Source organism: Lichtheimia ornata (genome assembly GCF_029851405.1).
Source record: "Lichtheimia ornata isolate CBS 291.66 chromosome Unknown scaffold00016, whole genome shotgun sequence".
NCBI classification, from domain to species: Eukaryota; Fungi; Mucoromycota; class Mucoromycetes; order Mucorales; family Lichtheimiaceae; genus Lichtheimia; species Lichtheimia ornata.
This window is the reverse complement of record NW_026695336.1, coordinates 433,078-457,646: the sequence shown is the minus strand read 5'-3', so window position 1 is coordinate 457,646 and position 24,569 is coordinate 433,078. Positions and strand designations below refer to the sequence as shown.

At 44.3% G+C, this 24,569-nt stretch overlaps 9 protein-coding genes across 9 annotated transcripts; 5 read left to right on the top strand and 4 right to left on the bottom strand.

Annotated features, from left to right (window-relative positions):
- Positions 1 to 973: 973 nt before the first annotated feature.
- O0I10_004500 (uncharacterized protein) lies at positions 974 to 2,154 on the top strand (the record flags this gene model as incomplete). The annotated part of the gene is made up of 2 exons (XM_058484559.1): positions 974 to 1,523; positions 1,586 to 2,154. 2 exons carry the CDS (start codon positions 974 to 976, stop codon positions 2,152 to 2,154), a joined length of 1,119 nt encoding a protein of 372 aa, XP_058344820.1.
- Positions 2,155 to 3,415: 1,261 nt separating this feature from the next.
- Positions 3,416 to 6,051, top strand: O0I10_004499 (NADH dehydrogenase (quinone), G subunit; the record flags this gene model as incomplete). Its single annotated transcript, XM_058484558.1, has 6 exons — positions 3,416 to 3,482; positions 3,544 to 3,668; positions 3,754 to 3,775; positions 3,837 to 5,200; positions 5,320 to 5,543; positions 5,655 to 6,051. 6 exons carry the CDS (start codon positions 3,416 to 3,418, stop codon positions 6,049 to 6,051), a joined length of 2,199 nt encoding a protein of 732 aa, XP_058344819.1.
- Positions 6,052 to 7,254: 1,203 nt separating this feature from the next.
- O0I10_004498 (uncharacterized protein) lies at positions 7,255 to 8,082 on the top strand (the record flags this gene model as incomplete). Its single annotated transcript, XM_058484557.1, has 1 exon — positions 7,255 to 8,082. The coding sequence occupies one exon, from the start codon at positions 7,255 to 7,257 to the stop codon at positions 8,080 to 8,082; it is 828 nt and encodes a 275-aa protein (XP_058344818.1).
- A 564-nt stretch (positions 8,083 to 8,646) lies between these two features.
- On the bottom strand, positions 8,647 to 10,973 carry O0I10_004497 (uncharacterized protein; the record flags this gene model as incomplete). The annotated part of the gene is made up of 13 exons (XM_058484556.1): positions 8,647 to 8,720; positions 8,797 to 8,903; positions 9,007 to 9,109; positions 9,198 to 9,396; positions 9,478 to 9,536; positions 9,592 to 9,634; positions 9,713 to 10,016; positions 10,073 to 10,257; positions 10,320 to 10,380; positions 10,446 to 10,536; positions 10,612 to 10,709; positions 10,772 to 10,778; positions 10,952 to 10,973. The coding sequence occupies 13 exons, from the start codon at positions 10,971 to 10,973 to the stop codon at positions 8,647 to 8,649; spliced, it is 1,353 nt and encodes a 450-aa protein (XP_058344817.1).
- Positions 10,974 to 11,058: 85 nt separating this feature from the next.
- O0I10_004496 (uncharacterized protein) lies at positions 11,059 to 12,450 on the bottom strand (the record flags this gene model as incomplete). The annotated part of the gene is made up of 10 exons (XM_058484555.1): positions 11,059 to 11,121; positions 11,187 to 11,325; positions 11,392 to 11,553; positions 11,610 to 11,662; positions 11,729 to 11,814; positions 11,875 to 11,917; positions 11,973 to 12,017; positions 12,081 to 12,224; positions 12,281 to 12,316; positions 12,379 to 12,450. 10 exons carry the CDS (start codon positions 12,448 to 12,450, stop codon positions 11,059 to 11,061), a joined length of 843 nt encoding a protein of 280 aa, XP_058344816.1.
- A 707-nt stretch (positions 12,451 to 13,157) lies between these two features.
- O0I10_004495 (uncharacterized protein) lies at positions 13,158 to 14,108 on the top strand (the record flags this gene model as incomplete). The annotated part of the gene is made up of 5 exons (XM_058484554.1): positions 13,158 to 13,166; positions 13,238 to 13,673; positions 13,730 to 13,853; positions 13,921 to 14,022; positions 14,087 to 14,108. 5 exons carry the CDS (start codon positions 13,158 to 13,160, stop codon positions 14,106 to 14,108), a joined length of 693 nt encoding a protein of 230 aa, XP_058344815.1.
- A 269-nt stretch (positions 14,109 to 14,377) lies between these two features.
- On the bottom strand, positions 14,378 to 15,143 carry O0I10_004494 (60S ribosomal protein L12; the record flags this gene model as incomplete). Its single annotated transcript, XM_058484553.1, has 5 exons — positions 14,378 to 14,386; positions 14,460 to 14,656; positions 14,730 to 14,936; positions 14,995 to 15,024; positions 15,089 to 15,143. The coding sequence occupies 5 exons, from the start codon at positions 15,141 to 15,143 to the stop codon at positions 14,378 to 14,380; spliced, it is 498 nt and encodes a 165-aa protein (XP_058344814.1).
- Positions 15,144 to 15,371: 228 nt separating this feature from the next.
- On the bottom strand, positions 15,372 to 16,361 carry O0I10_004493 (uncharacterized protein; the record flags this gene model as incomplete). The annotated part of the gene is made up of 2 exons (XM_058484552.1): positions 15,372 to 15,555; positions 15,616 to 16,361. 2 exons carry the CDS (start codon positions 16,359 to 16,361, stop codon positions 15,372 to 15,374), a joined length of 930 nt encoding a protein of 309 aa, XP_058344813.1.
- A 6,023-nt stretch (positions 16,362 to 22,384) lies between these two features.
- Positions 22,385 to 24,516, top strand: O0I10_004492 (uncharacterized protein; the record flags this gene model as incomplete). The annotated part of the gene is made up of 5 exons (XM_058484551.1): positions 22,385 to 22,393; positions 22,473 to 22,897; positions 22,972 to 23,497; positions 23,568 to 23,623; positions 23,694 to 24,516. The coding sequence occupies 5 exons, from the start codon at positions 22,385 to 22,387 to the stop codon at positions 24,514 to 24,516; spliced, it is 1,839 nt and encodes a 612-aa protein (XP_058344812.1).
- Between the last annotated feature and the right edge of the window lie 53 nt (positions 24,517 to 24,569).

The following is a 24,569-nucleotide window of genomic DNA, read 5'->3' as shown; positions in this document are numbered from 1 at the left end:
ATGAGAAGATTCTACTTTTGTGTATCTGTAACAACCATAACACATGTGGCTTCATTGTCATCTCGATACGTAATCAACCTTCATACATCACTTGCCTTGTCTTCTATTCCGCCCATTCACCCACGTCATGCAGTATTATGCATTTACCGACATTGATGAATCATGTGAGCACATACGTATGCCAGGGTTGGCCTTGTCATTTTCGCCTTTTCCAAACAAAAATCCCTATCCGTGCATTAGGTTTCACAGCAGCACCACGCTTGGCACAAAGAGAGACATCTTTTAATTGTTACACGTATGAGTGGCACAGGTTGGTGATTTGGTTTGACTGTCCCTGAAAGAGTAAAAAGCAACTTTATTGGAACGGGATCTCTTTACAAGGGTGAAGCCAACCCTATTGAGAGGTTTTAATTGGGCAAAAGGCCAACCAACCTGACGAGCAAATCAGGAGACATCCGCCGATAAGAAATGCTTCTTGTTTTGTCTTCCCCATATAAAGTATTTGCAACGTATAAGGAGCTCTCTATCATCACACATTTTGCTGTTTGTAAATTTCAAAGGAGACTTGAAGACCGATGAGCCTCCTAACTTATGGCCAGACCTTGTTTTGCTTGGGCAAAAGATTTGCTTCGAGAATATGCAACTCCGAGGGACACTCACACACGTAGTTTGCATATATCAACAAGCTCTTTTCATAGATCTACTTTTTCCGTTTTACACAAAGATGACTTTTTTCTTCTTGCTATATGGTACCGGGGAATTACAAGTAAACTTGTCAGCAAGCGTTTGAGGCGCACGAGTGTGAGAATGGCAGTAATAGGCTAATTACAATCATCGGCGTTTGTGACGACGGACCTTTGTTAACTCGTCCCAAGCTCAAAATAGAAAAATCGGTCTTATAGTACCGAGTCGTGTAAAAAAAAAGGATGAGTGAACGATTTTCCTTGCTCCTCTTTCACTTTTTGTTTCAACGATGCGCATTACTTGGTCGTTTTGGGTTTTAGCAGCCCTCATATCGCTTCAAACATTGGTTACCGCCCAAATACTTGATCCTCTTCCATCAGCTAGCGACCCAGCACCTACTTCAGATTCTCCAAAACCAGAGCCATCATCCCAGGAACCAACACCTTCTCCTGACCCAAAGCCTGAACCTTCATCTTCAGCTCAACCTGAGCCATCGACAACACCAGCTCCTGAGCCATCTAGCAGCAATAACCCTACACCTCAGCCATCTAGCAGCTCTGCTCAACCACCACCACCTTCGTCATCTGATGTTCAACCTTCATCTTCTGCACAACCACCACCAAGCAGCAGCAACAACCCATCTCCATCTTCGTCAGCATCTCCTAGCACCCAAAGCAGCGATACACCTTCAAGCAGCGCATCTCAATCGGATTCCTCAAGCAGCTCTTCTAGCACAACTAGTTCATCTCATGAAGCTTCCTCTTCTGCTGCATCCAAGGATGATGGTGGTGATGATAACCATACTGGTGCCATTGCTGGTGGTGTTGTTGGCGGTGTTGGTATGTATTTAAACATGTAGCTATGGTTACCTTTTTTTTCTCACATTTATTTTCTGTATCAGTGGGCCTTGCATTGATTGGTGGTTTATTGGCTTGGATCAACCGAAAGGGTGGATGCACTTCTCGTAGCAAGCCCAAACGCCCTGCCGACTTTGAAGATTTTGGTTTGGCTGAAACGGACTTTCCTCATCATCGTTCACCACCCATGGCAGCTGCTAATGTTGCTCCTGGTATGGCAGCCGCTGGTGCTGCAGGTGCTGCAGGTGCGGGTGCTGCTGCTGCTATGGCATCGCCTACGATCCCACGTCTTAATGAGCAGGGCAACTACTATGATCCCTCAACCGCTGAATATGGTACCAATCGCATTTACTATGAACCACAATTGACTGGACCACCACAACCTGATTATCAATATCCACCTCACCATCAACAACAATACTACTATCCTCAGGAAGGTGGCTATTATGATGAACATGGTTATTATTATGAGAATGGAAGCACAGCGGTATCAAGCCCTGGTCAACAACAGGCCATGTATGATCCCGTTGCTGCTGGCGGCAACAGCGACTATTACAAACCTGATAGTGCTGATGGTGCAAGTGCTGCTGCTAAACCCAATCAGCGCATGTAAAGCAAGCTATCCTCCCTTTCTTTTCCCCATCATCCTCACACACAAGACGACATCTCAAACAACACACACACACACACACACACATCCTCTCCTCCTTTTTTTTGCCCTTCCCCTTTACTTCTTCTTTTTTCACTCGGACACATCATGTTGCGCAAGCTATTATAGAGAGAAAGCATCTTGTAGTCTGTGATTTTTTTGTACTGTATTAAGGACTATCATCATAATATCGACTATTACTCCATTGAATTGAATCGATACCACTTATGGATCATGCTGATTGTAGTATTGGGGTTAAGCGTGTGCTGTAGGATAGAGCAAGGATGGCAAGTGGTGGATGTAGACAAGGTGGTAGCAATACATGATATGCATCAGCATTAAGGAATCACGCGTGAGATGGTGGATAATGCAATAAACGACAAGCCGCATAATTGACGCACTAGGGATTCACGTAATCAAAGCCAAATACAGCGTGACAGCCTTGTCTAGTCTATAAATTCCTGAGGGTATTCTTAATCCGCTCATTGAACTACGTAGTAGTACCCTTCTTGCCAAAGAACAAAATAGGTAGCAAAAGATGGTTGGCCTATTTTTGAGATCCAAATTACCCATCATGTACAGCACGCTACTCAATTTCCCAATCCAAAGAGTGGTTGCTTCAACGTGGCTTATAGACTCATATATAACTTCTAATCAAGAATACTTTGACAAAGCCCACCATTGCTCGATTCTTCGCTGTGGCTCTCCGCTCTTTGAATGATAGGTAATATAATTCTCTGATCATGGTCATTGAAAGCATCTATTAATGTAAATGGCCCATCACGTGACCATGCTATGAAATGCTTTCTTCAAGCACCTTTCACAAAAAGCGGCTTGTAATAGCATGCAGATGGATGAGCGTAGGACATTTAGATACTTGATTATGTCAATTGAGAGGGCTTTCAATAAAGTTCAATTGTGGAGAGTGTTTGGGTGTAGAACCAATGGATAATCCATGGTACCTTTATTGTCAATAAGCATATTTTAGCTAAGGGGGTTAAGTGGGATTGTCTTTATAAGCAGCGTCCATTTTGACGTGAGAGAGTAGAACGAGGGAGTCGGGATGTCATTGTCAAAGAGAGGCAAAGTCCGGCCCGGACTCGATTTCGTCACCCGCATCGTCTGTTTTGTAGCTCTCAGCTCAATTGTTTTTTTGTTGAACCTCCACCCCCCTCCTCTACATTTTGCTGTTGGATCCCATCAACCCCCCCCACTCCACCACGACATGTTGCGGGTTCTTAAACACAACAACATTGCTGTTAACAGCACTCGCTCAGCTCTTTTAAACAACGGTACCATCGATTGTAACAGCATCCACTCGAAACAGTACAATTAACGAGAGCTTTAATGTAGCACGACGTACACTCTCGGCTACCGCCACGCGCCGTGAGCAAGTTGAAGTTTTCGTCGATGGAACTCCCGTTCAAATCGAAGCCGGCTCTGCAGTTATCCAAGCTTGTGAGGCTGCAGGAAAGGATGTGAGTGTCATTTTTCATATACATAAACACGCGCGCAAGTTGTTCTTCTTCTTCAGCTTACTCATCATCCATTCAACTCGTGTAGATTCCTCGTTTCTGTTATCACGGTATGTATCCTCGAGCATTGTGTTTATATCAAAAGTGGGGGTGATTAATAATACATCATAGACCGCCTTGCCGTTGCTGGTAACTGCCGTATGTGTTTGGTTGAGGTGGAACGTGCTCCTAAGCCTGTCGCATCGTGTGCATACCCTGTAATGCCTGGCATGAAGATCAAGACTGATACTCCCATGGTACACAAGGCTCGTGAAGGTGTTATGGAATTCCTGCTGTACAACCATCCTCTTGATTGTCCCATTTGTGACCAGGGTGGTGAATGTGATCTTCAAGATCAAAGCATGCGTTATGGTAGTGACCGTGGCCGTTTCCATGAACCCCGTGGCAAGCGTGCTGTTGAGGACAAGAACTTTGGCCCCTTGATCAAGACTGAGATGACTCGTTGTATTCAATGCACTCGTTGTGTTCGTTTCGCCAATGAAGTTGCTGGTGCCCCTGAACTTGGTACAAGCGGTCGTGGCAATGATATGCAAATCGGCACCTATATTGAACGCACCATCGACTCTGAAATGTCCGGCAACGTCATTGATTTGTGCCCTGTTGGTGCCTTGACCTCCAAGCCCTATCAAATGAAGGCTCGTCCTTGGGAACTCAAGAAGTATGAGACTATTGATGTATCGGATGCCATTGGCAGCAACATTCGCTTGGATACTCGTGGTGTGGAAGTTATGCGTATCTTGCCCCGCATGAACGATGAGATCAATGAGGAATGGATTTCTGACAAGACTCGTTTCTTCTATGATGGTCTTAAGGTTCAACGTCTTACCACTCCTTTGATGCGTGATGGTGATCGTTTCATTCCTGCTTCTTGGGAAAAGGCTCTTGAACGTGTTAGCCAAGAATTGAGCAAGGCTGAAGGCAACAGCGCTAAGGCTATCGCTGGTCACTTGGCTGATGCCGAATCTATGGTCGCTTTGAAGGATTTGTTCAACCGCATCGGCTCTGAAAACTTGGCTATTGATGCTCCCAACGGCTCCAAGCCCCTCGCTATCAATGCTGATTTCCGTTCCAACTATGTCTTGAACTCGACTATTGCTGGTGTTGAAGAAGCCGATGTCGTTTTGCTTGTTGGCACCAACCCTCGTCACGAAGCTCCCATCCTCAACACTCGTCTTCGTAAGGCTTACCTCCACAACAATCAAGACTTTGGTTTCATTGGTGAAGCTGCCGACCTCACTTATGACTATGCCCACATTGGTAACGATGCCAAGTCTATTGAATCTCTCTTGGATGGCTCGCATCCTTTCTCCAAGCGTCTCGCTGAAGCTAAGCGCCCCATGATCATTGTTGGCTCTGGTGTTGTTGAAAACAGCAAGGATGGCGAATACGTTCTCTCCAAGGTTTCAGAGCTTGCTGAGAAGCACAAGAACACCATCTTCCAAGATGAATGGAACGGTTTCAACGTCTTGCAGCGTGTAAGTAATAGTCAAGGATGGGAAAAGGGAAAAAGGAGATATGTTGATCACTTGGCAAGGGAAAACAATGGCAACAAGGAGTACTCATCAAGGGATTGTATGTGTTTTCTTTATTGTAGGCTGCCAGCAGAACCGCTGCATATGAGCTTGGCTTTGTTCCCTCATCCAAGGAGGCCGCATCGACACCTGCCAAGTTCTTGTACCTCTTGAACGCTGATGAGATCAATGCTGCTGATATTCCAAAGGATGCTTTCGTTGTCTACCAGGGTCATCATGGTGACGTTGGTGCTCAATATGCCGATGTCATTCTTCCTGGTTCAGCCTTCACTGAAAAGAACGCCACGTAAGTTTTTTTTTACCATTTGCTTGCTCCCTTTGTAAAGCCCCCAACTCTGTCACTATCAACTATCTTTTTTATTTGAATACTAATGTATGATTTCTTCACTTCCCATAGTTACATGAACACCGAAGGCCGTACACAAATCACCCGTGCTGGTGTCAATCCTCCCGCAGCTGCCCGTGAAGATTGGAAGATTATTCGTGCACTTTCCGAATTGACTGGCAAGACTTTGCCTTATGATGACCTCCCAGCTGTCAGAGCTCGTCTCTCTGAAATCTCACCTGCTCTTACTCGATACGACGTTGTTGAAACTCCCAGCATGCATGAACTCGGTCTCGGCTCATTGAAGAAGTCCGGTGTCAAGCCCTCTGGTGAAGTTTTGTCTTCTGTCATCAAGAACTTTTATCAAACCGATGCCATCTCTCGTGCCTCAAGCACAATGGCCAAATGTTCCAAGGTGTTTGTTCAAGGCAAAGATGTAGATGACGCTCTTGAAAGAGCACACGCTTAGAGATTATAATTTTTTTGTCGCTTAAAATGGCTTTCAGTTTTTTTCGTTTCTGTCACTATTCGTGTGTGTGTATGTGTGTGTTTGGATTCTGGAGGGAGAGCAAATTGACGGAGATAGGTGAATGAGCTTAACCCATTTTGAACGACGCAGGGACCGCACGCATGGTAGATGTGCATGGCGATGACAAGTAATGCTAAATACCCACGTTGAGTCTTAACTTGGTTGCATCATTTCCGAGATTGGGGTGAGCGTATTTTATAAAGTCTCCCTTATTGAGCGCGCGAGCAGCTATCGTTCAATTACCCCTACCCTGCTTTAGCTCGCTTGTCCTTTCCCCAAATTGGTCTTGTACCCCATTCCCGAGAAATCGGTTATCTCTCAATGGTAAATACGTCTCCTAAGTATGTGAAATTGGGGGTCTGTAAAAAGTCAAAAGACAAATAAAGCACGCCCCTTTATTGCACGCATAATCGCACAATGGATGTTGCGTCCTTTCTCTCTGTCTACAATATACACAGTAGGGAAGCACATACATACATACATATACTGATCTTACCACTCTATCTGTATTATGCATCTCTTTTATGCAGCTACTCCTCTCCACGCGACGTATTCTCTTATAGGGTGCAATAAGATAAGATCTCCATGGCCATTGTAATGGATACATTACCCATTCAATGGATCTCTTTCTTTTGCCCCTTGCACTCCTCCAATGCTTAAACGTAAATGAACATGGAACATAATGGATCAGCGACCTGCAGTGTCACATTCTTGCAATTCTTCCCCTTTCTTTTATCTCTGCCAGTGCTTATTATCACTTAGTTTATGGTATACTTGTCACTTCTTATTCCAAAAATGCTCCCCCACTTTGCCCCCCACTCACTTGCCCCCTTGTATAACTTGAAGCCACATCTGATTCGCTCATCATCATGTATATACGTCGCGTAGATGGATCGATAGATTTGATGACGGTAAAGGGGCTTTTGATGCGACGTGATGTACATCCATCCCTGATTCAATGGTACAATGACATGTTGTCCCACTCTCGATATAAAAAACGACGTATTTTGTTTCCCTTTTGAACTTTACATTTGGCATATTATTCGACTTTTTTTTTGCTCTACTACTTTAATCGTCTTCCATCACCAGCTGATAACTACTACCTGTATAATCCCCACTAAACAAAACATTATGTACAGCCCCATGTATGCAACATTCTCCATTGGTAGCAGTGGCAGTAGCGATAGCAACGCAAGCACACCTCCTTCTCATATGACTACACCCCATGATACGTATTGGATGGATGCATCGTCATACTCACCTCTCCAAGATTACATGCAACCACCACCACCACAACAACCCGAATGCTACCAATATCCTGCTTCTTCATATGGATCTGCAGTCGATACGGGAGCAACAACCGCGTTTGATATGCTGGAATTCGGTGCCAGTGGTCTTGATTGTTTTTACAATGATGCATCGTCACCACCACCACCATATGAATTAACTCTTCAAGCAACGTCTTCATTGTATATGGAGCCTAACAACGTGCCAATCACCACCACAACAACTACTACAGAGACCACGGTGCGTCCACTTTCGCCTCTATCACCGCCTCTGCCATCTTCAACATCCACTATGCAGATGGACTACAGCAATTGGTTTGTGCCACCGCCGCCATCACAATCATCATTGTCTTTGCAATCAAACCAAGAAATTGTGATTCCTCAGCAACCACCCTCAAAGCGTAAATCATCATCCATCAGCTCTCAGGGAAGTTCAAGCGTGAATGGTGATATTCGACCTTACGCGTGTTCAGCTTGTCCACGTGCCTTTGCGCGAAAACACGATTTGCAACGCCATATTCGCGTCCATACAGGCGACAAACCCTATGTATGCCTTTGTTGCAAGAAGGCTTTTGCACGCACAGATGCACTAAAACGACATTTACGTATGGAAGACACTTGTCGCATGAGCCCGGAAGTGCAAGCCATGAAGTGTGCAGGAAAGCGTCGATACCGAAACCTATGAGCATCCTCATGTCAATTATTATTGTCCCTCTATTTGGCGGTTTATTATTATCCACCTACACACACGCACATTCGCACAATCAACACATACACAATCAAACAACCATCAATGTCCCCTTTGCCTTTGATCCCCTGAAATTCTCTTCCCCGCGCACTCCTTCCTTTGTGTAGAAAAAAAAGTAGACTGCTATATTCACTTACTGGCCCATCATCGCACACACATACACTCCAACTCCTATTCTTCCCGCTTCAAGACATCTCATATACAAAGATGATGCTCACCCACACACATACATATGACATACAGCTCATCAAGCCTTATCTATCCCCCTACTCCATTATGTGATTATGATCCCGTGCTCGCTTTCAATCAATCATCTCTTTCTTATTTTTCCCCTTCTCCCTTTGGGTCTTTGTTTATGCATGGATAACGATAATATAAAAGCTTTTCCTTTCTAGTACGCAATTCAAGGAGGTGTGAGTGATTTTGGGGGTGGGGGATAAGAAGCAAAGGATATTTTAGCAATGGAGGATTGTTGCCTTATTCAAAGTATGCCCGTGTATATTAAACCAAGATAATGTGGATCGCACCATAAGGCGTTGATTGCTGTGGCTTGACCTTTTGTTGGGTTGCAAGTACTAATGATGTAACAACGCCGTCATATTAAGACATGCCATCATGATGGATACAAGTGAAATGTCATAACGTACATACCAAGCACATTGTAAAAGGATCGTGCCACATGTGACTTTGTGCTGGACGACACGAGAAGATCCGCCAATGCAACCCGGTCCTGATTTTGAGCAAAGAGACGTGCATAGCTTTAGAGTATTCGGCAGCAGCAGTAATATATGTGGGTAAGTATTCGCATTAACCATGATCAACCTTGCATGACTCCCTAATTCTTTGTTCTTGTTTTCTCACCTCAAAAGTGCATCCGGATCATCGTCATGCATGCTTCCAACATTGATATCATCCAAGAATAGATCATCGTCAATATCTGTCCAATGTTCACCAGAAGAAGAATCTGTTAAAAGAGATAAGGGGAGTTAATAAGGGAGAGAAAGACACACACACGCACTCGCATTTTTCATCAATCGAGTATACACACATACTTTGACCACTACTGCCACTTGCGGCAGCACCAGCACCAAGACCCGAGGTGATAGTAGCATCAGGGACCACAGGGATACCATCCATCCAATCATTGACCGAAATGTTTCCTGAAGATGAAAAGAGCTGCCCAGAGCTAACGCTCATGCCACCTTGTCTCGACCCTCTTCTAGCCATTTCGACTTCGCGAGGTGCCTCCGTCTACATAAATTATGCATAGACTTTAGCTTTATTGCCATATCGCACTCCCCATCGTTATCCCCTATTTCATTTGTCACTTACCGAAAGTCCACGCCATGTTGGTCGTTGCCATATGATATGCGATCCTGGAATACCATGCACTAAAGCACACATGTTGGTAAATCATATATCAAGGCACCTTGTTTTCTTTTTTACCTGGTACAAGTGGTGCCAGCAATGACGTAGAAGATGTTCCACGCTATGATGTGGTATAATAGAGATGAATAAGTGACATCGTAAACCGGTCTTGTATCATGAAATGGATGATAAAACATACCTTACGAGACGTTTGCATTGGTCTTGTAGTTGTAATATCAGCCGTCCGCCCATAAAAAGTGGCAGGCAAGATGGTCACTGGATCCGTGGTAGCAATACGAGTTGAGCGTCGGCGACGTTGGCGAGGACGACGATGTTGAATCGACTGCATTTGACTGCTGGTATCACTGGCGGTAGGTGATAAAGGCACAATCTGTGAATAGCCTTGAGTGTCTGTTTCAGATACTGCATCCTCCGGCACGATTGCAACGTCGGCGTTGATGTCATTTCTCTGCATGGGATCGAAGCCATAGTTGAAGTCATCACTAAAAGAGGATACTAAATGATGGATCATAGCACAATATAATATAGGAAGACTTACTCAAAAAACATGTCATCGTAAACGTCTGATAGCATCGGCGCGTTTTCTTGCTCTTCTCGATTCTCCACTTCCATTGCAAGTACTTGATCTTGATCCTCTTCTTGATAGCCATCTTGCTGTTGTTCTTCGATCTGGGAGCTTATTCTTGCGTCTTCCAAAAGATGATCCGTCAAATCAATGGGTTCCTATAATCGAAAACGTATGAGCTGGATCTTGTTGGATTTCCTTTTGGCATAATAATAATCACCCAGTCAGCATCAAAGTCAAGCTGTAAGTCTTCAAGCTCTGTCAGCGTGATGTTTCGTGCCCTTGTAGATCATGTTATCAGTCATCGTTCAGCCCATTGCTATTGTGGAGATAAACAATCACATACTTGGCACGTGGTACATGCATGTCAATTTCTGGATCTGCCACTTTGCCTCCCAAATCGAACCGCAATCGAGACCAAAGCTGCATCACTTCAGCTATGTACACAGAAAACAGAAAATGAATGAGCCATCCAAGATCACCCTCTTGTGTGCAAATCCCCCCATGCGTACTATAAACCAGCGAAGATTGCTGCTGCATGATCTTGACAATACCAAGCAAAAGACCCCCAGAGACCACCAAGCCCAAAGGTTTGTCCAAAAGATACCCACTGCACTCATTCATTCAACGTCAAATTCCCTTCATTGTCCTTTCTCGTATGTATGTACATACCACACGGCTGATACATCAATACTGGAAAGATCTCGCTTTGTCAGGTGTTTGGTACGCATTGTTCGGGTCCCAAGTGATCCAGCACGCCTGGTAATAATATAATGTATGCAACATGAACACAACATGATCATGCATAAAGTAGTCAGCAAAATGCTTGCCATATGGTCAATAGCTCTTGACGATCCCTTGGAAGATTCAACATGATAAAAGTGCGGATGAAGAGAGAGAGAGAGAGAGAGAGACAAAGCAAAGAAATTGGATGAAACAGTGTTCTTATTGGTATAATATCAGCTGTCGAGATCAATGAGATTGCTATTTTGTTGCTCCCGCTCGCGTTTGATTGCATCAATCTATGAAAAGCACAATTAGATGAGGGATAAATACATACAACACTTGCAAATATTGCTGTGCTTACCTGCTTTTGCAAAGCGATCGCCTTATCTTCTAGAACTTGCGTAGCAGGGCATATGACATTGTCTACCAAATGCACAATCGATTGGCCGTATACACCCGTATTATGCAGCTGTGTCATCATCTCCGGTAAGGTGGTAGTGCTGTGAAATTCACAGTATAAGCGTCGTGTGTATACCATATTTACGCATCCCAACTTTGATGCTTACCCATCTTTGCTGTTCTCGTATTGTATCCGCTTGGTCGCCATTTCATATTCCTTTTTGTGCTCTTGATACATGATCCGTGGTAATGATAAGAAGGTCTCGCGCAGGAAAGGTGACACCGAAGGCTCAGGCACGACTTCAATAGGCACATTGGCGCGTTTGATTCTACGATCCATGGTCATTGATTGATTTCCAATGGTTTGTAGTTGCTGTAAACTTACTGGCCATTTTCATCCTCTTCCGCCTGAAAGCATGTGATTTGTACTCGTTGCATCTGCAAAGCCATATCCATGCGTTACAACTTGATAAACCACATCCACATTGATCACCCCCTCCTTACCATATCCGATCTTTCATCAAAACAAGAGATGATGAGACCAAGAAAATGGCTGTCCATATACTGGTAGGATTGCTGCGTTCGTAGATCTACACCCTAACAATAAGAAGAGCCATCCCAAGTATCCACACACATGCACACGAACATACCAACATGAGATGGGAACACCGTAATATGTGGATGACTATGATACTGATAACATTGATTAGCCTTGTATCGAAGCATGTCTTATTCAATGACAACATACCCATCCAATAACACACATTGTTCGATCCATCTTTTTGCTCAATTCCTAATAATATCGCATGTAAGGTTTGTATCGGCATACCAATCCAAGTATAAGGGGAATAGGTACCTCGGCAGCACAAGCAGCAAGATGCAGTTGCTCTGGTGCAATCTCGACCCGATCCTTTCGTTTGTCCGATCGTGTTAACAAAGAGACAGCATGAATGCGTGCCAATGCCCGAGACGCCATGAATGGATTGGTGTTCTTCAAGCCCTGTTTCCAGTCTCCATTAGAAGCACTTTTCGACTGTGGGATCCACCAACACTTGCCTGCCATTCACCGATCAACATGCCGATAATCTCTTCCTACGTGATGGGAGTTAGTATTCCAAAAGTATGAGGCAAGTGTGTGTGTGTGGTATGCATACCTTTTCAGTGGAAAGTGCATGGGCAAGCATGATTTGATAAACACTTGCAGGTATCTCGACTTTCATCAACATGGTTGTGGAGTGGACGATCAAGAAAGGAAACGACAAAGGAAGGACCTGTGGAACGGAATGGCCCCGCATAAATACTACTCTTGGAGCGAGATCACAGGCTTGTGTAACACATCCATTCACTGCCATGTCCTCAACATAGAGCGTAGACCACTTTAAATAAAAGGATCTAGATGGAATATGAATGATGCTTTGGGTACCTGGTGCATGTAACTTGTTGAGAGCGTAATAGTGTAAGCGTTTATGATGAAAGCATATGGTATGTTGGTGATGATGGGTACCACATAAAGATCCTGCAATTTGGATCTTCCAATCAATCCATGACATACTTTGAAGATAGCGATAGAGGTATTAATTAGCGAGGAGTCATGTTGGCACACTCTTTTGATGCTATTGAGCAAGTTGATAATGAGTCCATTGATGATGCGATGCGACTATTGTGATAAATGAGCAACCCATTTTTGATCGAGGATGACATGAAGGATTAGGCACCTGGGAAGAGGCCATTGACCACAATATGGATTATGATGCATAAATTCAAGTATGGCTTTTATTTGACAGGGATTCAGGACTAGTTTATTGGCAGCTGGGTAGTACCATAGCATATCAGTTTCCTATTGGATGTGTGGTATCCACGCACACGAAAACTGCCGACTGTCAACCGTTGGAGTAGTAACTTGGAAACAGCACCCACAACACACCTATCCAAAATGCCGATTGTAAGAGAAACCAAACCCTTCGAGGAAAAAACTGCTCGTTAACACTGGAAGGAAAAACGACATGACGATAGGGATTGAAAAAGGAGGATCACTTGCAGCTTATGGATCAGCCTGACTGGTACAGCAATGCTCAAAACTACTGGACAAGCGTGTCGCCCACCGTCAATGGAATGCTTGGAGGATTTGCCGCTGTCGATCCCATAGAAACCAGGAGCTCACTCAACTTTGTCCGGGATGAGTTGAAGGGTACAGGCTATGCATGCGACTGTGGAGCAGGTATTGGACGTGTTACCAAGAACTTTTTGTTGCGCGTGCCATTTGATAAGGTGGATTTGGTCGAGCAAGCACCCAACTTTGTCGAACAAGCCAAGAGTGAATATCTCAAGGACGAGATAGAGCAAGGACGCGTAGGCGATGTCAAGTGTCAAGGTTTGCAGGATTTTGTTCCCGAACATGGCAAATATGATTTAATCTGGTGTCAATGGGTACTCGGCCATTTGACTGATGGTAACTAAAGATGGAGCAATGACATCCCCATTCATAGGCTTATCATTGGCTTGTAGATGATTTGGTTGCTTTCTTTAAGCGTTGTATCAAGGGTCTCACACCTAATGGCTTGATTGGTATCAAGGAGAATAACTCATCCAAGGACTACGTCGTTGATGAAGAAGATAGCAGCGTTACTAGGTAAGATGATCGATAAGATCATGAATCCAAGGAAGATTGTCTTCTTTGTTAACGAGAGCAACAATAGACCCAATGACGCCCTTAAGAAGATCTTTGAAACAGCTGGATTGCAAGTCATCAAAGAGGATGTGCAAAAAGGACTTCCTGCAGGTTTATTTACGGTTAGAATGTAAGCATACATACATACAATAATTGATGGGGGTGGATATGATAATTGATAATGTATATGTTAGGTACTTGTTGAAGCCAATGTAGGAGGAGGAAGGAACATCTTAATTGAGGAGAGCATGGGTGCATTGTCCACATCTAATTATGCAAGGAGTAGAACGCATGATTGAGAGACCACAATAGCATTTCGTATGAGCATCTTTTTAACTCGCATATTAAACATTCATCATCATCATCATCTCCTTCCCTCTCTCTCTCTCTTTATCTTTCACCATCATCTCCTTTTTCTCCATCCATTTGATACGAACAATATTGCAACGACTGAGTAAAACTTTAATACGTCAATGGAAAGCACTTTATTTCTCCTATAAAAGATTCAGGATACACACAATGAGCACATGGCTGGAATTCAGGGGGGGGGACTTGATTTCAACTTACGGGAATTTCGACCTCGCCAGCATCGATGGCATCGCACAAATCTTTGGGGCTTTGACCGTCAACAGTGCAACCAACAGAGTTGGCAGTACCAAGGATCTCCTTGACAGTACCCTTGAGCTCACGAGCGAAAGACTTGTAACGCATGGTGCGGGCAATCTCAATGATCTCATCAAGAGGGATGTTGCCAGTGTGCTTGACTATAGTAAGATGATACATGTACGCGTGAGTTACGGTCTCCATGGATACCGATAAAATGACATCCAAACTCACTGTTCTTGTCTTTCTTGCGATCACGTGGGGGCTCCTTCAAAGCCTTGATGACCAAAGAGGAAGCAGAAGGAACAACGGCAACTTGAGCTTGACGGTTTTGGATGGTCAATTGGATAGTGACGCGCAGACCCTTCCAGTCCTTGGTGTTCTTCATGATATCTTCGCCAACCTTCTTGGGAGACAAACCAAGAGGACCGATCTTGGGGGCTACATTGAAATGAAAATGAGTACAAGAGCACGAGCATAGACGTTGTTGTTTACATACCGAGAGCTGAGGAAGCAGCCAATTCACCACCTGAAATGAAAGCATGAGCATGTTAAGCAGTAGTAGTAGAAGAGTGACATTGAATGAGACATACCGGTGGCGCGCAAGTAGATGATCTTCACCTCATTGGGGTCGAATTTAGGAGGCATCTAATGGAATGAATGATGGATGAATGAGATGGATGGATGGATAGATAGATGAATGCATCATTGGATGTGATAATATACCGTGCTATATGGGTCGTGCGGAAAGGAAGATCCATCGTTGGGCACTCCACACCTCTTGACAAATGCTTCCTCCGAGCGGTCTCAGAAATTTACATTCACACTTGAATCAAGTTATATATAGACTACTACTCATTTATTCCAAGAGGCTTACTACCAATCTAATCTTCTAGAACAGCCTGCTTCAAATACTGCACGTAATAAATCTTGAATAACTTTATCTTGTAATACGGATTGATCAATGATTTCCCTGCAGTGGCATGGGGTGACACGGCCATACCAAATAACCCGTCGGCCTTGATGTGTGTAGATCACTAGGTTGCCTGCGAATGCATGGCTGTAATGACTTGTGGATGAATACATATATCATTTATGCATCCATTTCTCTTATAGTTACCCTCCTAAATGGCTAACCAGGGCCACTTTGGCATCTACATTTGTCTTTGAAATAGCATCGTCAAGGGCCTTTTTCAGCATAGGTCCAATAGTCCCACAACGACGGTCTTTACGACCATGACCACAAACGAATAGCAAGTTGGTATATGGATTTGGATGCACTTGAAAAGATTCTGCATTGGGACGATGATATATAAAATCAAGCAAAGCGCGTGCTCTACGCGTGGTGACGTTGGCGATAACAACATTGTCCGGCATCAATAAGACGTCATGAGCCGATCGACGAGTGGAAAAATGAGATGGCAGCTCGGTATTGGTTATCAAAATGCGTTGATATTCAGTGTTGGTATCGTAAGGTGATTGAAATCGATTGGCTTCGGTACGCTTCCACACCTTTTTACGTTCATGGATGATCTCCACAAGCGCCTGTGCTAGTCCTTCATCCTCAATATGAGCAGGCCAATCAGCCTTGCCAGTGCAAATAATAAGATGGATCGCATAGCCTGGTACCGTATTGTGCAATGAACGTGATTGGTCAATACCAAGCTCAGTGGATGGCACCACTGCAGGATGCAAGGCACAAGGCACACTACACCCAGCACAGCTTTCTGTAGCAGGAATGATTTCTGGTAAAGATAGGGTCTTGAAAGGAGGAAGACATACAGCGGTACAATCATCTGGACATGCGCATGGTGGCGTGCTGCTGGTGATGCTCAAGCTGTTGACACACCGTGAAAACCACTCCATGGCGGCGGCACATTATCTGGTCGTGGTAAAGGAAGCGTGGAAAACAAAAAGTACATTCGTGCCACTCAAAAGAAACCACGCTTTTATATAGCGCCGTTTGAAAAAAAAGTTGCCTCGTCTCATTGGCGTTCATCAGGCCAAAGCTGTTGTAATCAAGAAACTCCACACATCTCTTCATTGTTACCTCCTCTACAAGCTGAAGACTTGATTTCTTTTTCTCATTTCTTCTTTATAGTGCTCATGTTGATTCTACTAATGATCGATAATGCAATCCTTCGCACGAGTAACTCGATCCAGATATCACAAGCGATCACTGCTGATAGGCCACATGACGCATCCACCCACATACATACACCAATCCCCATTCTCAAAATTTTTGGGTGATAAAAAGGGACAATGCATATTCCAGGAACATTCTTATTAGCACCAAAAATTTTTGCCACCTGATACGATGATGTACGTATCACCATCATCAGTGATGATGATCTTGATCTTCATGTTGCAACCATGTTTAGTAGGATTAACAGCCGTCGAACCCCTTCCAGGTAACATCGACCCTCCCTTTATTGTATCAAACGAGTAATGTGCTCTCCTTTCCTTTGTAAGCCAATGACCTATCCTCTGCACCAAAAATCCCAGCATTCAAACAGCAGCGTCATTGTCGATAGGCGATAAACCGATTGAATCGCTCTCTTTTGCGTAAGTCGACAAAGGCGCTTGTACACCAATTTGGGAAGCTTCGATCTTCTGGGTGCAAAGGGTGAATGGCTGTACGCGAGCTGACGCTTGATGCGTGATGGCGAATCATAAGCAATCGGATCAAATTATGCGGTTGGTCGATGATGATGGTGGTTGACAGGTTGCACAAAGGATGATGATATAGTAGCAGCTGCCATGGATACACCGATCGTTCAGGACGATAGCATCAAGGTCAAGTTGACAATGAATACATATGAACAAAGACCCCCTTTTTTTCACGCGTTGTATAATACCCATATCCTTCCATCCAATGTACCAAACCAATATCCAAATTCATATATCCATGGAAAATCGTATGTATTGAAGCAAGTTGCTACACGTAAATAAAGCTGCTTCTATATAATGTATATCTGCTGTGAACGTGAAGAGGCTGTAAGACATGTTGCTGCAGGTAAAAAATGCTGTTTGAGACCATGGCGTAAAGGCCCTGCTAATAACAGCTGCTAGAATGAACGCTGTTACGATTGGTTGTGGCAGATGAGTATGTAAGAGCGTGCGTAGCATCAAGAAGAGGCGTGTGTTGTAGAAGAGTGACAAGAAGGGCGCGTGGACGTCATGAACTTGCCATTAACTCAAAGGCCATGGGATCAAGAGAGTTGTAGAATTGACATGATGGGCTGAAGCAGGACAATCGTTCGCAGGCTGTAGTTGTACTTGAATGGACCAACAGATGAGAATGGGAGGAAGAGGGAAGTGGAAATTTAAGTAGGCTGTGCTGTTGGACACCTCTTGTATAAATCCATGAACACTGTAATTGATCCATAACCTTGAGATTGCCCATCTCGAACCTGAAACTTTCACACAAGATGGTCTTGGACATGCTGATCACGTTGTTCTAAAAAATACCTCATGTTTCATTTGAAAATTTGGAATGGGAGGGTGCAGTGTGGGTTTACTATGTAAATCGGAAACGGAGGACAGCGCCGATTCATGATTTATCGAAATACTGTGTATTACCTTGGGATTCCCCATTTCGTACTTGAAACTTTGTCAGGAGGTTCGCTGGAACATGCTGATCACCTTCATTCATTTAAAAATCGTAGGCTTCATTGTGAAGATTTAAAATGCGGGGGCGGTCCAAATGGTGGATGACACGAACAAAAGAGCGGACGGCCCACCGCCCCGAAGTTGCCCACCTCCAAGTTGAAAATTGATCAGAAGGGTGCTCTCGAGCATGCTGATCAATTTGTTCCAATAAAGACTCCATGTTCATTATCACGATTTTGAATGGGAGCGTCCCAAAGTTGGAGAGACGGAGACATTCGCAGGGTCTGCGATTCAAGAATTGACATGTTTGCTGTTCCAGCGTAGCTCAGCCAAATCAGCTCGGATCAAGAAAGTTGAATGATGGAAATGTTGGGCTGGAGCAGGAGAATCGTTCCCATGCAGTGGATTCGAAAAAAGATGGAATGGGGAGGAAGGGGTTGTTAGCTGGCATTTTATGAACTATTATCACAGCATGTATTATCATGCATTGATCCTTTCCAGCACCACCCAATGAGCTGTGTTACACAAAGAAGTCCCTCTGCATCTCCGCTCTGTCAGGGTCTAGTTGATTGACAATGAACAAAGACCATCTTTTGTATTGCATCACGCTTACAAACATAAAGATGCCTGTATCTCCGAACTTTACAATCAAACATGGGGTTTTTATTAGACAATGTGCTCGGCTTGGCCAACTGCACCTTGTGTGAAAGTTTCACGATCAAGCTTGCCAATCCCAGATTTCGCAATGTCGCCACCAGCCAAACTGGGGTCGACCTCTTCGACGACGACCAAAAAGCACGCGCAGGCTAGACCCCCCCCCCCCCGATGAACGAAACTTTCACAAGGCGGAGTGCTCAACCACCTTATCGCCGTCTCGTGTCGAGGACCTGCTCGTAGCAACTCAACCTTCTGCATATTCGTGAAGCATGGAAGGATGATACTGTATACTATTGACTATCCCGTACATTGCGAGCTAACGACCATTTCCTCACAATCGACAATGTTGCCCATACGCAAACCGGAACGATTCTCCTGCTTTCGAGCACATTTCCATGATTGGATTATGTGATCGAGTTGATTTAGCTGAGATACAGCAAAGAATTACATCAATCCGCATCAACCATACTCATGTTGCTCAACTGAAGTAACGCTTGAGCGTAGCTCAGCCAAATCGCTCGAATCAACATAATCAATCGCGTGTAGATACCTGAAGCAGGGCATCGTTCCACCAATAGAATGGGCAATGCCGATTGGCAATAATGACAACTCACCAATAGTATTATCAATAGTATGCAATCCTCCTTCATGCTTCTAGTCTTCAAAGGCGTAGTTAACGTCCCTCTTTGCTCTGTAAATTCAACGACGAACAAAGACCGCTTGTCATGTAGCATCCGCACAACATAAGAACGCCCACTATCTCCGATTCATTAAACGTAGGGTTTTTATTACAGCAATGAGCAATACGTAATAACTGGATTATGGGTTCAAGATACAGGCATCTTATGTTTGTGACTCACGATGCAATACAAAAGATGATCTTTGTTCATTGTCAATCAACTAGACCCTGGCAGAGCAAAAGACGCAGAGGGACCTCTTTGTGTAACTCAGCTACTTTGCATGACTAGAAGCATGGAAGGATGATACTGTATACTATTGACAATATCCCGTACATTGCGAGCTAACAGCCATTTCCTCACAATCGGCAATGTTGCCCATACTATGACAGTGGAACGATTCTCCTGCTTCAGGCATTCATTTCCATGATTGGATTATGTTGATCCGAGTTGATTTGGCTGAGATACAGCCAAAGAGGATTACATCAATCCACACATCTAACCATGCTCTATGGTACTCCAACTGAGGTAACCTTGTATGAGCGTAGCTCAGCCGTCAACTCGGATCAACATAATCCAATCAGCGAAATGAATACCCCGGCGAAATATCGTTCCACTGTCATAGAATGGGCAACATTGCCGATTGTGAGAAAATGGCTGTTAACTCGCAACGTATGGGGTATTGTCAATAGTATACAGTATCATCCTTCCATGCTTCTAGTCATGCAAAGTAGCTGAGTTACACAAACACGTCCCTCTGCATCTTTTGCTCTGCCAGGGTCCACCAACTTGACAATGAACAAAGACCACTTGTCATATAGCATCACGCACACAACATAAAGACGCCCATATCTCAGGATTTCACAATCAAACGTGGGGTTTTTATTACAGCAATGGGCTTGGCTTGGCCAACAGCACCTTGTGTGAAAGTTTCACGTTCAATGTCGCAACTAGCCCAAAAAGTATTTTTTTGGTCGTCGTCGCCGAAGAGGTCGACCCCCAGATCCAGTTTGGCTGGTGGCGACATTGCGAATTCTGGGAATGGCCACAATGGACTTCATACTTTGACACAAGATCCCTTTCACCCCGGCGAGTAACCTTGTTCTATTAAAGACCCCACGTTTCATTGTGAAATCTTGAGATATGACTGTCTTTATGTTTTTACTATGCTGTAAGCGTAATGCTATATGAAGAGTGGACTTTGTTCATTGTGAAGTAGCTAGACTCAGATACAACCAAAGATGCAGAGGGGTGTGTTTGGGTAACACAGCTGATTTGCAGGATTGGAAGGGTCCATGTGTGATACTTTATGTCGGATCATGAATTGCGAGTTAACAGCCATTTCCTCAGAACCGGCACTGTTGTCGATTCTATGACATGGGAAGAATGCTCCTGCTCCAGATATTCATTTCCATGATTCTATTGCCTTGATCCGAGCCGATTTGGCTGAGCAGCGGGCAAAGAGGGAATACATACGGTTTAGTTAGGTGACAATGGTTCTTGTGTGTTGCGTGGATTTGGGATGGTGCGCTTGTCGTTCACAGGTAAAAGATAAAGAGATACCGCTAGGTCATTTAGAAAGACACGGCCCCATAATAGCGTTTTTCAATCAAGTATTAAAACATGCCTATGTCGATCCAGCAGCAGCTGCACCTAACAATGAATCATATGTATGCGCGATCATTTTTGAGATGTTTTGCAGCTTTTGCATGTCATTGATCTATATTTATTCACAGCGTGTTTTACATGTTTGCTTGTGATGATGGCCTATGTATGTAGAAAGTGAACACTTTTAAGTATGAGGTTCATGATGTCACAAAGGAGAACAAGCACTCGTTGGAATTGTTGGTATTCAATCACAGCACCACAATGTGTCAAATCATCGTGGCACATATTATGCGTACGACGCAGCGTCTTAATCATTGGTGCTCCGAGACTTTACATGATGGACGGCATATTGTTTTTCACGTTGCTCGGCATGTTCATGCGTGTAACCTCGTGGGGCAAGTTGAGGAAATGAATCAGTGAGCCGCCATGATTGAATGACGTTGAAGACCCACCAAATAGGTTAAGGTATGGTTGCAAGGGGTGAGAAAAGAGATGTTTGATCTGCGTTAGAAAGGAACGAATGGTAGTGGAATGGAAAATTGTATAGGCACGATCCTCAATCTTAACGTTGAGCGATACATGGTTTTGACCATAAACGACAGGGCATACCAAAAGGAGCCTATCAATTGGCACATCCAGCAATTATAGATCGGTCCGGATTCCGATTTTGTGCGATAGTATATTTTTCCCAGGATAAGGCTCAGACACCATTGTGAGTACGAAGAATTTTTCTGAAAGCAAAAAACATGCAAAAGTGGAAGCGAAAAGGCTTTGTAAAGGAAGTGATGTGGTCAACAAGTCTTTTATGCAGCACGGCTCAATGATTATGGATTGTGCATTTCCCAAGCCGGGAGTTACACGTGAAAGTGAAGTAAGCAGGTTGAGGGTTATTCATCATCATTGGCCACTAGCTGTTGAAAAGCACGAATTGCTGACTCACATGGCTTAAATCATTTATGTCTCTTTTGAACACGCATTATCAGGGCTAACAACAACAAGAATCGCTTGGCATGTGTGAGCATATGTGTATAGCTGCTGTTGATGATGATGACGATGATGATGATATGCTGCAGCAGTAATTGGATAATGATAAAAGTCGTTGAGTACGCAATCGAATTCTTTTTAATGCAAAAAGTTGTTTGTTTTATTGAATCAAACAAACAACGAGTGAACAAGATGCACAAAGGGTTCAAGCGATAGATGATGGAAGGGGATGTAGATATATGTGTCAAACGAGTACTATTTTTGCTGACAAAGTCAGTCGGGGAATATAGCACACATTAAAGTGTTCCTGCTCCGTAACCTTGCCCCACACTTTCTTTCACTTTTCCAATCATGTCTGCTGTAAGTTGATGGAGGAACATGGGAGAGCTCTCTACGCATCATACGCTCTTGACATTAACAACACGATTGTCATTGGTAGGCCAAAGGACCCAAGACCCCCGTTGATCCCACCGCACCTGGTCCCATGTTGCGTTACCAAAAGAACTTGCCTCGCATGCCAGTTCCTCCTCTTCAGGACACCCTTGCCAAGTACTTGACCACTTGCAAGCCCTTGTTGTCGGATGCCGAGTTCAAAAAGACTGAGGCTGCTGTCAAGGAATTCATCTCCAGTGGTGTTGGTGCCGAGCTTCAACGTCGTCTCGAAGCTAAGGCTGCGGATCCCGCTTGTCTCAACTGGTTGGATGATTGGTGGCTCGATGCTGCTTATCTCGGTTATCGTGATCCTGTTGTCGTCTATGTCAGCTACTTTTACTTGTTCAAGGATGATCGTCAAAGAAAGTTGCCTGCCAAGCGTGCCGCTGCTATTACCACTGCCGCTCTCGAATTCAAGAAGCAGGTTGTTGAGTAAGTATACAAGCGTGAGAAAATGATGGAATGGAATGGAACGGCATATTGACCATGGGGGCAACAACGATTAGGAACACCCTCGAGCCTGAATATGCAAAGGGCGAGCCTCTTTGTATGGATCGTTACAAGTACATGTTCAACAACTGCCGTATTCCTTCGACTCCTGCTGATGTCAATGCTATGTACGATCCTATCAAGAACACCCACATCATTGCTGTCCGCAAGAACAAGTACTATGTGATTGATACCGTTCAAAATGGTCGTCAGCTTTCCACTGGTGAACTTGAATACCAATTCCAACGTGTCATTGATGCTGCCGGTTACAGCAAGGGTTTGGGTATCGGTGCCTTGACCGCTGATCAACGTGACAATTGGTACGAGAACCGTAAGCTCCTTTTGGCTGCTCACCCCAAGAACAAGGAGTTGCTTGACAAGATTGAAACTGCCTCTTTTGTCGTTTGTCTTGATGACTCTTCTCCTGTCACTCGTGATGAAGGCTCTCGTGCTTGCTGGCATGGTGATGGTCGCAACCGTTTCTTTGACAAGCCTGTTCAATTTATCGTGTACGAGAATGGCAAGGCTGGTTTCAACGGCGAGGTAAGGGAAAGCGCGGGTGATTTAGGAATGTCACAAGGAGAATACCGGTATTAAAAAAACGCCCTTGTAGCACTCTATGATGGATGGTACTGCCACTTGCCGTTTGAACGAATTCGTTTGCGATGTGTAAGTATTTCAACGACGATGCATACATAGATGACATTGGCTTACATGGAATATGCATGCATGATGATAGTGTCGCCAAGTTGCCTCTTGCTGTTTCTCAAGCTAACGGAAGCCTTCCAGCACCTGAGGAGCTTCAATTCCATGCCAATGCTGAAATCGATCAAGCTGTCAAGGCTGCTGAGACTCGTTTCGATAACTTGATTGCCAACCACGACCTTACTGTTCTTGCTTACCAAGGTTTCGGCAAGAACCAAGTCAAGAAGTTCAAGGCTTCGCCTGATGGTTTTGCCCAAATGGTGATCCAGCTTGGTTACTTCAAGATGTTTGGTGTTTGCCGTCCCACCTATGAATCTGCACAAACTCGCAAGTTCCAATTGGGTCGTACAGAGACTTCTCGTACCGTGAGCGAAGATTCGGTTGCTTTCTGCCGCGCTATGGAGAATCCTAGTGCCACCAATGAAGAAAAGATTGCCGCTTTCCGTAAGGCTATCAAGTCGCAAGGTGCTTACATGGGTCAATGTGTCAACGCTCGTGGTGTGGATCGTCACTTGTTCGGTTTGAAGAAGAGCCTTCGTCCTAATGAGCCTGTGCCTGCTATCTTCAACGACCCTGCCTTCTCTTATTCTCAACACTGGTACTTGTCCACCTCCCAGCTTTCTTCTGAATACTTTGATGGCTACGGTTGGGGTATGGTTAACAATGATGGCTACGGCGTTGCTTACATGATCAAGAACAACGCTTTCCACTTTAACGTTGCCAGCGTCAAGGACCTCGAGGTTCACGGCAAAAAGTTCTACAACGGTACCCAGCAATTCAAGCAGTGCTTGGAGGATGCTATCAACGATCTTGGTGATGTCTTGAAGACCGAGCTCAAGCCCCAAGCCAAGTTGTAAAAAAAAGAAAACCTATATTCCCTTATCGTATTGTATTGTGCATTTGCCATTTC